The sequence below is a fragment of the Coptis chinensis genome, chromosome 8 (assembly GCF_015680905.1).
Source record: "Coptis chinensis isolate HL-2020 chromosome 8, ASM1568090v1, whole genome shotgun sequence".
Lineage (NCBI taxonomy): Eukaryota > Viridiplantae > Streptophyta > Magnoliopsida > Ranunculales > Ranunculaceae > Coptis > Coptis chinensis.
Window position 1 is genome coordinate 65,222,970 of NC_141463.1, and position 14,860 is coordinate 65,237,829.

A 14,860-nucleotide genomic window follows, 5' to 3' on the forward strand; every position below is an offset into this window, starting at 1 on the left:
AATCTCTGCCGTATTTCATATGTAACCTGATCGAGCTCTTTGAGAAGGCCTGCGAAATAATTTTCACCATAAAGACATGTAGGTTCTGTATAAACTCAAAAACGGAGAGAACATCTGTCTCCATAAACCGTCTGTTCCAAGCATATAAAGTTCTTGTTAGAACATAGCACCATAAGAAGTCTAATTACAGAAATATTGCCAGTACATAACTTCCTTACAAGGAGGTTTAACCCGATTCTTCGGACATTTATAAAAGAATGTTGGGTACTGAACACTTGAGGACCAGAGGATTTTTACAAAGTAAGAAACATATTATGAGCAACAATTTTCCCGACATGGACCAAGAGAAACAAAATAATGTAATTTCCTTTTTTGGTTGGGCGGGATCATTCTATCAATTCCAATTTTGTGGTTAGCTGGCTGGACATAGTTGCTCAATCTGCTGAGCATGAGTTCTTTGATTCTGTATGTATGTTGTGGCTTTCTGCTGAGTCCTTTTGCTATAAATTTATGTGCAGCATCCACCACTAGGAGGTGCCTGGTATTCTTGTTTCTGTTTCAGAATGTTCCTCTTCATGAGGATAGATCCCTCTTCCAGTAGACTAGGAACCTCCAGTATCTGTGTGAGTACAAAGTATGTCAGTGAAGCAGTACAAACTACATCAGTCTGCAATATATAATCACCCTATGAACCCAAGGGCCTCTATATAAAAAGGTAGTCTCCATGATATAGATAGAAAAGAAAAGGGGGGGACAAGCTCGCAAAACAAAGATCAGACTTTACTGTGGTAAATGCAGGTATGTTTGGTGTAAGAGTTGGTGTTTGCTGATAAGTAAATAGGGGCTTGCAACAATGAGTTGAACATATATCTCAACTTTTATCATTTTACCCGTTGAAAGATAAGTCGATCACGTGGAGTTATTATAAGTCTACAGAGTAATGTAAGTTTTTGCAAAGGATTTGCAATAAGTAAGATGAGAAGATAATATATCATCGAAGATGAAACATTGGAGCAAAAGAAGTTGTGCACATGTTTGAAAGTAAATTATATGCGTCCAATTGAACAACAGATCAAGATGTGCACAATATGAAACAGATAAGACACTACTAATGGCTTCAAAGACACTATGTAATGCTAACTTTTAATTTCCGGGCGACTCCATTATAGTCATGAGAAGATGGTGAGACTAAATACGATGAAGATATATAGGAAATAGTGCATTAAGATCATAGCAATATAGCATGTGGGCAGCCTAAACCATTCTAATGTTTTTGTACGCTTCAAACAATCTCGTAGTATTTCTGTAGTCATGACAAATTGAATATGAACTACATATGAGATAGAAGGAACACAGATGTTAGCTTCAAAAGTAATTAGAAACCATAAGCGTTATCCTTGGCTGATAGCATGTCAAATTTGATTAAATCGAATTCAATTAATGAATAACTGCGTCAGTGCAACTCTTTAAAGTGGTAGCTCAGTTCACAAAGGACTGGCCAACTACTAAACTCTACACAAACCTGGAGTGATTTCAACAGTAGTTTGTATAACAAAGATAACAGGGGTATTTGACTTCTCTTCATCGGAAAAATGAAGAATTGTACTTGCAATAAATGATTTTGTATGACTTCCAAAATTATTTTCATTTCAAAATAACAAATTCTTAGACACCCACGTAAATAATATACTATAAAATATATTAAAGCATACAATGGGCTTGCTTAGAGAATCTGACGTGTATCCAATGTGGCAGACTCTCCACCAGCCAATTTCTCTTCAACTCCCTCCACTAATGTTATAAGTAATCTACATTTCCACAGATATCCCAAGATGTCTAGATTTCCATGGATAATTACATTTTGTTTCTTTCTCTACATCACATAGTATCCCTACCTATATATACATCCTCATAACACTCTTCTTCAGTCCAACAATAATTCAAATCTTTAGTTCACCTTAATCTTTCTTGTAATCTTATACCTACACTTTTCAATGTCTGCTTCTACAATGGCTCTCTCTTCTCCCTCTCTAGCAGGGAAGTCACTGAAGCTCACTCCATCAACCTCAGAGCTCCTTGGTGAAGGGGGAGTCACCATGCGAAAAACTGTAGGCAAGTCCAAGTCCGTATCATCATCTAGCCCATGGTATGGTCCCGACCGCGTCAAGTATTTGGGACCTTTCTCTGGCGAGTCTCCATCATATCTCACTGGAGAATTCCCTGGTGACTATGGCTGAGACACTGCTGGACTCTCAGCAGACCCAGAGACATTCGCAAAGAACCGTGAACACGAGGTTATTCACTCTAGGTGGGCGATGCTTGGAGCTCTTGGGTGCGTCTTCCCTGAGCTTCTTTCACGTAATGGAGTCACGTTTGGTGAGGCAGTTTGGTTCAAGGCCGGTGCACAAATATTTAGTGAGGGTGGATTGGACTACTTGGGCAACCCAAGCTTGGTCCATGCGCAGAGCATTTTAGCGATTTGGGCAACCCAAGTCATATTGATGGGTGCTGTTGAGGGATACCGTGTTGCTGGTGGACCGTTGGGCGAGGTGGTTGATCCACTATACCCTGGTGGGAGCTTCGACCCACTTGGACTTGCTGATGATCCAGAGGCATTCTCTGAACTCAGGGTGAAGGAACTTAAGAATGGAAGATTGGCTATGTTCTCCATGTTCGGATTCTTTGTTCAGGCAATTGTGACTGGCAAGGGCCCAATCGAGAACCTGGCTGACCACCTCGCCGACCCTGTTAACAACAATGCTTGGGCCTTTGCCACAAACTTTGTACCCGGCAAGTAAATTAGCTGAGTGATTGAATCTGGCTCACCTCAACAGCTTGACATTTATCTTTCTTGTTCTTTCTTGTTTTTGTTTTTGTTTTTGTTTTTCTGAGATTCCGGGTTTCTATTCCTGCCTAACAAATTTACCAGGAATTATTTGAGTACATACGTTGCTCGGCAAGTGTAAATTGTTGCAATGTGATATATGAATGTATCTTTTATTGTTTTTACTGTTTGATATATTTGGCTGGTTCATAAAAATATTCCTTCTCAGTACATCATATATGCAGGTTCTCAGATAAGTTTAAAATTTTGTAGTTGAATGAATTACTTAATAATGATTTTTAGTGTTCCAGATTAACAGATATCTGAAGTTTTTATCAACAGCCTAACCGAGCTCATTGTGAAGGTCTAATGATAAGAGCGACACAGATTGCCTGGAGAAGTTTTACTCACCAATAACAAGCTGTATCTTCAACTACTGAATAAAGACACACAGGTTCAGTTTAGAACCGAAGACAGATAACTTAATGAATTTTCAGGTCCGAGTTAGGGCAGGGAATCGGATCGGGTTTGACCCGAATCCGACCCGACCCGAACCCGAATAGGTCGGGTTGATTTTTATATTCGTTTACTTATTCGGGTTCGGGTTCGGGTCTGTCGGATTCGGATTCGGGTTCGGATATATTTTTTGGGTTTTTTTTTTTGAATTTTTAGTGTTATCCGATCGGGTTAGTAGGATATAATCGGGTTCGCGTTCGGATTCGGATATAGCCATATCCGACCCGATCCCTGCCCTAGTCCGAGTATATAAAACTCTTGTAGACCATGTTTACTCTTTTAGTAACAGAAACATTCTGAGTACATAAAATCCAAATGAGCCCTTTCACACAACTTCTAGTGTATTCAACTATTCATCAATAGTGAGGGAAATTGATCCAATGTGTAAAACAAAGGATTTTACAAAATGATCAATATTAGGAGAAACAATTTTCCCTTAAAATGCACCAAGTGTTATTTTTCCTTTTCGTTGAAGGGGGCGAACCATAAGTTTCTGGCTTGACATAGTTCCTGAACCTGCTGTCTGAGTTCTTTAATTCTATATGTATATTGTTTGTGCTGAGGCCTTACGCTACATATTTTTAAGAGCAACATCCACCACTAGGGGGTGCATGGTATTCACGTTTCTCTTCCAGTATGTTCCTCTTCGTAAGATTATAATCCTCATTCAAAAGATTTGGAACCTCCAGTATCTGTGTACATACCGTGCTATGTTAGTGAGCCAGTATAAAGCAAACCACATCAGTCTGCAGATAAATTATCACCCCACGAATGCCAAAGGCATCACATATGAAGTTAACCACCAAGATCTAGCTAGAAAAAACAAAGTGGAGGAGCTGGCAACAAAGTTCAGATTTTCCTGTGACAAATGCAGATGTGTTTGCTTGGGTACTTATAAATCGATTTGTGTGGATGTTTATGTATTGTACCAGTTTTTATCATACTTTTCCCAATCAACACGATGCGGGCGGATTTAGTGCCACATCGTAACTTTGTGTTTGACATTGGAGCTAGTAGACTTCTCAAGGGATGTTATTGACTCAAGGACACCCATGAAGATTCACTAGGTCTACATAATTTGACAATTCGCAGTAGGTAGTTAAAGTAATGAATATGATCAGAGACTAGTTTTCAACAGGCATCACACACATGTAATTTGCCTAGGTGGCCATAGCTGTAGGAGTGACTGGGACCACCTACTCAACATGAACAAAGTTCAAGCAACTTGATCTTTTTTGTTGAAACGTCACTTGTCCAAGCAAATACCATTACTCGATCATTTCTACCTCAGGACTTGCTACTCATTTTGATTCAGTTTTCTGATTTATATTCGGAAAAAATAAAATAAAAAATAAACAAAAAAATAATATCCGATTTTTCCAGTTCAAGAAGAATGTGTTATTATGGGTTGTTAAAATATTTGAACGCCTATATGCTACTGCTCTTCTCAAAATTAGATATCCGAAAAGTCTGTCACATTAAATACTTAAAATAGCACTGAAAATAAGAAATCTGGATTTACCATTTTGTCAAGAAAAGAACTAGGAATTGAACAAACTTTAATGAATAAAATCGTTTTTTTTTTCGGGTTGAACTTATCAATAAAATACAAGAATAAAAAGATAAATTTACAGATTTACTCGACAATATGGCAATCACATATTCCTGTAATGTTCTTTATTTTTGTTGCCGTTTTTCCTGTTTAATACTGACCCAGAGACAATGCTCTTTGTTGCCCGGATTGTTCTGTTAAAGAAACTGTTAGTGTCCTATTTTAGCATGCACCCTGAGGACAAGTGACATCTTGACATACTCTAGAGTTGAACGGCATAAAGCCATTCTTTGGTCCAACGACACTGCTCTACACAATTGATTTATCCAATTTCTTCTTTTCACGAGTCTGAATATGATATATGCTTAAGTTGTAGACCAACCATATCATATTGTGTAGATTTATATCCTCATGACCGATTCTTGTAATTTATGTTCAATACGATAAATATACATGGTGGAAAAACAAAAAAAACAACAATATATAGATATTAAATAAAAGCAAAGATGACAACTTTGTAATATTAACATATATCATTATTAACATAACCAGTAGGGAACTGTATTGTATATGCAATAAATTAGTAAAGTACCTTAAAAGTACCATACTACATTTGAAAAGAGGTGTGTGGTTTTGCAGAATGCGTACCTTTGATGCAAGCTCTTCAAAGCACTGCTGCACATTTTCTCGGGTTTTAGCACTACTTTCTAGAAATAAACATCCACACTCTTTTGCAAGAGCAATACCCTCTTCCCTTGTTACATCCCTTTCACTATCCTGAAAAGCATCATGTCTCAGTAAGAAGAGGGCCGCATTCTTTTCTACTACTAGCATAACTGAGTGACGAATAAAACTCTACAGAAAACACCTATGTTATATACCATCTCTAGAAATAGTTGAACTTGATTCTCTCACAAGCACGCTAGGAGTAAAGAAGTGTTTTTTTCAGCTGGAGATTGGAGTAAGAGCAAATTGCAAAACTACAAAGAAGCTTTCAAACCTCTAAAAGTGTTTATTTTTAAAATATTTTGTTGAACATTACTGAACATAAGGATTGCATTAATGTTGAAATCCAAATTCTGTTAATGAGAATAATCTCAAAGATTAGCAGAGATCGGTGTTTAAAGTATGATCTATGTATGAATTAATTACGTGGGAACTTCATTTGGTGCAGACCAGTATCAGCATCATTATGAGTAAAACTTCTTCTCATAAGCTGCTTAATGGATAGAAAGCTAAGAGATAGATAAGAGTAACTGGCCTTATCAACTTTATTGCCGACAAGCATCTTGATACAATCAGGGTTAGTTGAGTAGAGCTCCACTTCCCTTGCCCAAATATCTGATAAGTTGGTAAATGTTTCTCGCCTTGTGACATCATAAACTGAAAGGAGAAATAAGCTGAATCACTACCACACATACAAATTAAGAAATCCTATCTGAACCAGAAATGTTAAACACTTAAACATACGTAAGGTAGAGACTAGCACGCATGGGGGGAGGTAGAGCAAGGGGGAGCAAAGCGGATACGGAAAGGATATGTACTGTGATATACAGCAGGAGACTTCTAATGTTTTCTTAAAAGTGGCATCGTTATTCAACATTCTGGGGAACGGTGTAACATTTACAGAATATTAACAGCTTATACTTTCCAATAGTGCAGAATTAAATATAGAGGTTTACCAGACTGAAAGTAAGATGGATTCTTCATGTTATCAGTTAGTTTGAAAGGTTCAAACTTCAAACTAGAGAAACTTGGGTCTAGTCATCTCAAACTATAATTTATAAGGTCACTAAAGTCTATGTATGAAGAATGCTTACTCTTACCATCCAAAATAAAACTGCCATCCACTGATGTTTCAATAGCTTTTCGTATCGAAATGAATAAGAAAAATCAATCAAAGAAGAAAAGCAAAAGAGAAGGATGAATAAGAAGAAGAAGAAGAATACAAAGAAAATGGAAGAAGAACACTGAAACTTCAAACATCAATCAAAGACAAGGAACAAAAGAGAGGGTGGTTTATTCTCCCTTTGCAAGCGTTCAGACAATTTTGATATATCTATCAAACCACAAAACAGAACAAAGGAATTAAAGGAGCCAAGATTACTTACAGCTTCCAAAGTCTCAGAGGAAAGTTTCCAAAAAGAAAATTGTACGGGCATACATAAGAGACCATGCAAAAAGTACTTTGAAATTGAGATTTACAATGAATTATATAATTGTGTGTTTCTTTAATAGGTACTTGTTGTTGAAAATATATTTTCTATAAGAAAAATTATTTGGGAAAGCAAGAGTTGCAATCAACAATATAATAGTGTTTAGATAATGAGAAATAATGCTGGAAAAAAATTTCTTCAACAGATAGCATTTCTGTTTTTTTCCTTTTTTTTTTTTTAATCCCCTCATCATCATCTCCCCCCCCCCCAAACACACCGGGGGACATTTACTTGTGTGGAAAGTTCCCTATCAGTCAAACACACAATAAAGCTAAGCACCGCCGTGCGGAAATTCAAGAGATTTTCTTTCTGACCCAACTATTTTTCAACCATTGTTGTCTTCAACAACAGTAAAACTAACCATAAAAGAGTTGGTAGAGAGAGAGAGAGAGGAATTTCTCCAAAAATCTTGACAGAAAGAGTTGTCTTCAACAACAGTAAAACTAACCATAAAAGAGTTGGTAGAGAGAGAGAGAGAGAGAGAGAGAGAGAGGAATTTCTCCAAAAATATTGACAGAAAGAGTTTTGGCTTGCAACATTGCGTGTATCTCAATAATGGGTAATTGTTTCCAGCAACACACTTGAGCATGAGTACTGACCTAAAATGAGCTAAAGGATGGCTAGAAGCCTCCATATGAATAACATGTATAATGCATCAGAGCTAAGTCAAAACAAAAAGGATGCGTGAAGTAACAGAAAAACTGAAAAATATATAATAACAAAAAAAAATGTCTTTTAGTGTCTCTGTTCAACGATCCAGGTTATACATACTGTAATGCATTCCGGTATCTGTTAAATATCATATAACTGTTACGGTATCAAATCCGCTGCTTAACTTCAGAAGCAGAATTTGAGACATAGCTATGTTGCAAGACCTATGTGTTCAATAACCTACTTGCTGCCAAACCCAATTAAAAAAAAGCATATGAGATATGACTTCACAATACATAAAACTACATACCAAGAATGATCCCCTGTGCACCTCTATAGTAAGAGCTTGTTAAAGTTCTAAATCTTTCCTGTCCAGCTGCAAAAGAAATCAAGGTTCACTGGATCAATAAAATACGTCAGTGCAGGATTAATTTTGAAATATTCTTCACACTTTAAGGAAAAAGGAAGTAATAGGAAAGGAGTGATAGGAAAGTTCTAAAAACACATAAAATTCAGTGGGAAAAAAGAAAAATACAAAACGCCAATAATGATTATGAAAAAATATACTATGTTTTACACAGAGAAGACAACATCATCATCGTCATCATCATCTACCAACACCTTATCCTAAGATCTCTACTTCTCTTCAACCATGCGAACCTATCTAGTATCCACCTACCAAGAAAGACAATATTCACCACTATCCATCAGCTGAAAGCAACTCAATGAATGGAAGTGGGAAGTCCAGCATTCATCAAGTCCCTTCACATTCTGGCAGCTACAGCGTCCATAAGGACCCCATCCTCAAGGAAGACTCCATGCATCAAACACAGTCCACCTCTCCTTCCACTCTGTTCCCGACATTGAGCTGGCACCGTAAGAGGCCTTCCGTCTAATGAAGTTCGGAATCAATGCTTATGCTAGGAACTATAAATAAAAGAGAAGCAAGGTGAGGGAGAGGGGGGATAGACTCCATTGATAGTTAATCCAGTAAGTGCTAATTTTATTTTATGTTCTAGGATCTATTTGTTTTGTTGCTTTAGGAATGTGCTTCATTCATAGTTAGCGGAACACATTCCAAAAGCTATTATTTCAGGTTTTTGGAAGGAAAAAACTAGTGGATGTTTAGGCATGAAAAAAAGGACCTACATCACATCATCCTCGATTTCAAATAATTCCTTTCTGAATGGGCGGTTGGAAATTCAGCATTTAGGCAGCTCCAAGTAGAAGATTTTATGTGGAAGTGGGATTCTAATATTTTATGGTATGGTTTTATACGGGAGCAAGATGTAGAACAGAAAATGATGAATGGGCTAAGGAATATCAGCCTAGTCGGGATTTCTTAGTGGTTATGCAGAGGGCTATTTCCTTCTTTTAAGACAGCCTTGCACGATAGACCCCCAAGTCATCTAAAAACAGACCAAAAGGAAGGATCTGAAACTCCTGAACTAAACAAAGAAACAAAACCCCCTTGCTTGAGATGATCAGTTGAGGATTGACCTCACATCTTTATAATGTCTTCTGTTCTCACTTTCTGTCCAGAAAAACACACCCTAAAGGACTTTAAAGTGTTGAGCGGGGGAGGTACCTCCAGCTCGAGCTCTCATTCAAGGAATGCACTCTTTGAAAACTTATGGAGTAGTATGCTCTTCCAATAGAACCAGGAGATACCCACTATATATAACTCATAAATACACAAACGAATACGAAATGCACCACAGTAAAAGATAGTGAGGAGAGTATGGTTTACTGACTCACCATCAGGCACAAAATAAACAAATATTTACTTTCATTTCCTAAAACCCCTATTAACAAGATTTTGTGGTTAAAATCCTTGCCAGGGCTGCCAGCCACATGTATGATTCTCTACTTACTGAAAACAGTAATGAAATTGATGCAAACAATAGATAATGGATTTATATATGTATTTCTAGTAATCATATGATAGTTGACCATTGCCACAACTTACCAGTGTCCCAAATTGTAAGCTTCAATTTCTTCTCACCAACAGTGAGCAGTTTAATCTTGAAATCCACACCTGGACATGGTTGATAAAAATGTAAGAAATCAGTATATGATGCAAAAAGAAAAATGAAAGCCCTGTGTTTCAATACAGCATAGGAAAGCAATCACATATTAATCCATGGAAGCAGCTAACGAATCATAGTGAAAATGCATACAAACCAACTATATGACAGATTTTCAAAGGAGTTTTCTGTGTGTACTGTGTATCCAGATGAAAAATGATCACACTAAGGGTTCGCTAAGAATAACCTTAGCACTATAACAGGTGCACTTCCAGGCCAAAATGGCTTTGGGCACCCTTCGAGGTCTCAACAGAAAGTAACAAGGTGTCAAATAATGCTGAACTACTTCTCTTTACATACATTGACATCCCCAGCTCCATTAGGCACTAAAGCACAATGAACGTATAGGACTTGTTTCGAAAGCAGAGGAACAATTTTGTTGGATAGATTTTGGACCTATTTGCAAAGAAGCAGGGTTATTAAGCATTTGTTTTGCCTCAAGTTTTTCCTTGATCATTTGAATTCCTTCATGGTTAAATATAGATAACAAGAGGACCTTATGTATTATTTAAGATAGATAAAACTTAAATCATGTCCCTAAAAACATTAATGCAGTATCCAAAAATAATCGCAAAGTCGTTTGTGGCTTAACAAGTTGTATTAATCATCAAAAAGATACAAGAACCAACCTTGAACTCTTCTCTTTTTAACCATTTTCCACTAGACTAGTAAATTTTTCAGTACAAACTTTGAAGTTAATTATTAGAATCACAACACAGACATCTAAAATGAGAGGGGACAAAAAAAAACCATACCAATTGTAGGGGAGAGATTATCATCAACAGAGTTAGAAATGAAACTGAGAAGAAGACTACTCTTCCCAACACTAGAATCACCAATCAACAATATCTTGAACGAGTAATCATAGTTGTTCCCATGTCCCGAACCCATAACTCTTTCTTTCTCTTTTCTTCTTCGTTAGTTCCAATGTAAAAAGTGTATAACAAGAAGAGAGAGAGAGAGAGAGAGAATATATATATATATATATGAAGTCATGAAAGGAGAGAAAAAGTAAATGGTTTTCGAGGTGGGGTGGTGGGGTTGGGTTCGAAAGGTGGTGGAGAAGAAAAGAAAACGAAAAAGAATGTAAAAAAGAAGGCGGCATCTCTTTATCCATTGTAAAGAGGACAAGGAAATGTGAACTCTTCTCGCTCCGTGTGACAAACGTATTCTTTTGCTGCTTTTTAAGGTCGCTTTCAACTAAAATCTAGTTTGATTCCAAACAGCCGACAAATACAACAATTCCTCTGATGTTGACTGGCTTTGGGACTTGTACCAGTTGCGAGTTGCGACTGCAAAGAGCAGGTCCAATGGGTGCTATACGGGCTTTTTTTTAGAAGAAAGGAATATATAGCACAATAGCACCCCAAACCCCAAAAAAATGATTCCAATGTGAGCTTAATAGCAAGTCCAATGTGGATGGGGAGCAGCTATAATGGGCTGCTAAAAGGTGACGCATAGGCTCTTTAGCAGTCCCAGCTAAATTTGGCAGCCCAAATTCGAAAAACCAGTTCAATGGGACTTTTAGCAGTTGTTAAGTTCGGGATACGGACGACAAAAATTCTGCAGTCTGTACGTTAAATTACAACAGACGGCATAAACTGTACACTCCTGACGCTATAACGCACGAATTCCTTCTCAATTCACTCCTTCAATTCCTCAATCCCTCACTCCTTTTCTCTCCTCACTCCCAAAAACCAAAAACAAAAACAATTCACTTCTTCATTCCTCAATTCACTCCTTTTTGTTCTCAATACTCGTAAGTTTCACTCTCTCCTATTTAAATTCAATTTTAGAAATGTTAATTGTGATTGAATTGATTTTAAAATTGAATTGAATGGTGATTTTAGAATTGAATTAAATTGTGATTGAATTGTCGATTTTAGAATTGAATTGAATGTTGATTTTAGAATTGAATTGTGATTGAATTGAATTAGAATTGCAAATTCGATTTTAGAATTGAATTGAATGTTGATTTTAGAATTGAATTGAATTAGAATTGCAAATTCGATTTTAGAATTGAATTCAATGTTGATTTTAGAATTGAATTGAATTAGAATGTTGGAATTGATGAATGTTAGTTTGAAATTGTGCATTTTGTTTAAATTCAAGTTATAAAATGGATATTGTTGATTGAATTGCAAGTGCCACGCAAAATGAGTAACAAGGGTAAACAATTTTTCGGTCGAAAATCAGTTAGTAGATTGACACAAGAGTCGACGTCAGTGCTAAACGACGATGAGGATGAAAACGTCGATGAAGTCTATAATTTGCAAAACCCTCCAGTAATTGATTTTCCGGACCCAGTCGATCCACTAACACATGCTACATTAGCTAGAAACCCTGAAACTCACATCTCTCATCGTGTAAATATGGTAAGTATTTGATTGTTAAATTTGATTTCTTTAACATCATCATTTGTATTTTCTTTAATTTTAATGAATAAATATTTAGGGAGGGGGGGGGGAGATGAAATTGCGGTATTATTGGGCATCCGTGAACAAGTGGTGGAAGATAATGGTTGCCAAAGGAGATTGTTTTGAAGGCATAAGAAATGAAATTTTACAATCTCTGTTTGGGTCATTATTTCGATGTGGTTATCAAAACGCCGACCGTGGTTTGATATACGGTTTGATCGAGCGGTGGTGGGACACAACCTCACACTTTTCACTTTCCACAAGGCGAGATAGGCATCACTCCAATGGATGTTACTATGCTCATGGGAATGAGCGTAGAAAGATGAAAGACCGTTACGTTTGGAGAAGGTCGGTTCGTGGCTTTTGATTATGCACAGCAAAAATGGCCAAATATAAAGCCAGAGCATTGGGCTAAAAGGGGTATCAAACCCTCCCTTTTTGTAAATGAGTTCATGGAGAAGACGAAAGAGAGTGACAAAGGTTGGTGCCCGAGTACAAATCGGGAGAGATATTTGAGAGCATTCTATTTTTACTTTCATACAGTATTTCTTCCCCATGGGTGATAGTTCACTGAGATTAGGTTGGATAGAGTGTTTGGTTTAGTTAGATTACATGCATCAGTATGATTGGGGTGGTGCTATGTTTGGAGCTTTGATTTACACGTTGGATCAAGCATGCCGAGTCACAACTAATGTTATGGATGGTCAATGTGGTGGCTTCACCCCTCTTTTACAAGTAAGTTTTAAATTTTTAGTATTATAACTTTATGATAGTATTATAATTTTTAAATTACGTACAAGTTTGATTTTGATATTTGTTTTTATGATAGTATTGGTAGCATGAGTACGTACCTACCATGGCTCCTCTTCTGAGACCGAACATGGACCGTAATATCGTCCCACGGATTAGAGCATGGATGAATGACTTTAAAGATTGTCGAACTAGTCAAGGACACCACAACATTCACTTAGATCATAACCAACTCGAGACTAGGTCGGCATTGGCGATACAGTGGACACCATGGTTTCATACTCGATATATGGAATTAAATGTTGATGATGTGGAGGGAGATACCATGGATGATGTTTGGTTACGTGAGGCGATTCACCGTATACGTCGTTCGTATAATCTTACAATGCGCCGAATCATCTTTGAGTTTGGAGGTATCATCGTGTGGTACCTGGGCGATAGGTGTTGCCACTAAATCGTTGGGACACCTTTCATCCCACACCCTCCTCCGAAGAATATGTGCCCATTGGGAAGAGCCAGTCAGTGGAGGTCATATCTTAGAATGCATGAAGACTTGTAGCCACAAGCTTCTATATATTTAGATGTGAATGGTGACTACGATAGTTACTGGAATCGCATTTCAAGGGGTCCTATATTGCCTACTAACATGGACTTTGTAGGACATAATGTTATTAGAAGTGATTTGTGTATCCCACACCCTGCTGAGCCTTACTCTTCATCTTAAGGTCCTTACGAGTCTTTTGTTCCATCTCCTTCCGATCTGGATAACCCATGGAGCTATGACATAGTTACATCTCAGGGAATGCATGTCGCCATACCTATACCTCATGTTGATCAAAATTATCTTTCGAACCTTGTCCCGGATTTTGACACTCTAAATGAGGTTAGTATTTGGTTTATCTTTTAAAACTTGAATTATATTTGGTTTATAATGATGATTTTCTTAAAGTTATTGATTTTTTTTGTAGGCTACACTTAGAGCGCGATATGCCGAGTCACAGCTAATGATGCATGGGATGCGCAATTCGTTTGTGACAACAACTGACGAATACTATCATTATTTGGTGGTCGAGCGAAAAGAGAAGAAAAAGACACATGTTAGAGTCGTGGAGTTAGAAGCGTATGTGCTAGAACTGACATTGCGAGAATCACGGCGAGCGAGTAAATCAAAGAAGAAGCAAGCTGGCAAGGGTTCGAGCAGAAATTAGTTTAGAATTTTTTTTATGTGTGTTTTGATTTACTTTTATGGATTTTGTTTAGATGAATGAATTGAATCATATTTGTTTAATGAATGAATTTTGTTTAGTTGAATCATATGTGTGGATTGTTGTCTCTATTGTATGAACGAAATGGATTGGAATGGAATGAAGTGGAGTGAGTTTGTATATGAAAAGAAGAATGAGATTTGTCAATTTTTGTGTCTGGCAGGTACAGACGGTAGAGTTTCTACCGTCCGTCCATTTAATTAAAACGGGATACGAACAACATAGTTTCTACCGTCTGTACATAAATAACCAATAGACGGCAGAAATTATGTCGTCCGTCTCCCAGAACTTTTTATGGTAGCTGCTAGCGAAGGTCTTAACTTTGGCTGGGTTTTTGACTCCTTCCAAATTTAAAACCTTTTTAGCAGCCCCATTGGAATGACATTTTTGTGTTTTGGGTGCTATATTTGTCTTTAGCATCCCATATAGTGTCCCATTGGACTTGTTCTAATGTGAGGGCTTATATAGCAGCTTATATAATTTAGTTAACGGACGATAAATTTTATGTTTTTTGAACCATTAAGTTACCAATGGACGATAAATTCAAATTTATGCACAATTTCCCATTTAAGTGTAGATACT

General features: G+C 37.1%; 2 protein-coding genes across 3 annotated transcripts; one reads left to right on the top strand and one right to left on the bottom strand.

Annotated features, from left to right (window-relative positions):
* Positions 1–139: 139 nt before the first annotated feature.
* Positions 140–10,880, bottom strand: LOC147482462 (ras-related protein RABC2a-like). 2 transcript variants are annotated; one of them, XM_086575356.1, is made up of 6 exons: positions 10,602–10,872; positions 9,729–9,797; positions 8,070–8,135; positions 6,154–6,275; positions 5,541–5,669; positions 140–619 (listed from the first exon to the last, which is right to left on the bottom strand). In XM_086575356.1, exons 1-6 carry the CDS (start codon positions 10,735–10,737, stop codon positions 509–511), a joined length of 633 nt encoding a protein of 210 aa, XP_086431482.1. In that variant the 5' UTR covers positions 10,738–10,872; the 3' UTR covers positions 140–508. The 2 variants fall into 2 exon arrangements, with proteins under 2 accessions (XP_086431482.1, XP_086431483.1); XM_086575357.1 differs by lacking the exon at positions 140–619 and adding an exon at positions 3,664–4,032 and having other exon boundaries at positions 10,602–10,880.
* LOC147482463 (chlorophyll a-b binding protein of LHCII type 1-like) lies at positions 1,857–3,009 on the top strand. The gene has a single exon (XM_086575354.1). The coding sequence runs from the start codon at positions 2,316–2,318 to the stop codon at positions 2,796–2,798; it is 483 nt and encodes a 160-aa protein (XP_086431480.1). The 5' UTR covers positions 1,857–2,315; the 3' UTR covers positions 2,799–3,009.
* Positions 10,881–14,860: the final 3,980 nt, after the last annotated feature.

Coding starts and splice junctions, on each gene's coding strand:
- LOC147482463 (XM_086575354.1), top strand. CDS start 2,316: ATGCTTGGAGCTCTTGGGTGCGTCTTCCCTGAGCTTCTTTCACGTAAT.
- LOC147482462 (XM_086575356.1), bottom strand. CDS start 10,737: ATGGGTTCGGGACATGGGAACAACTATGATTACTCGTTCAAGATATTG. Junction 9,798..10,601: donor TAATCTCTCCCCTACAATTG/GTATGGTTTTTT, acceptor AACCATGTCCAG/GTGTGGATTTCAAGATTAAA. Junction 620..5,540: donor TTGAAGAGCTTGCATCAAAG/GTACGCATTCTG, acceptor GTACTCACACAG/ATACTGGAGGTTCCTAGTCT.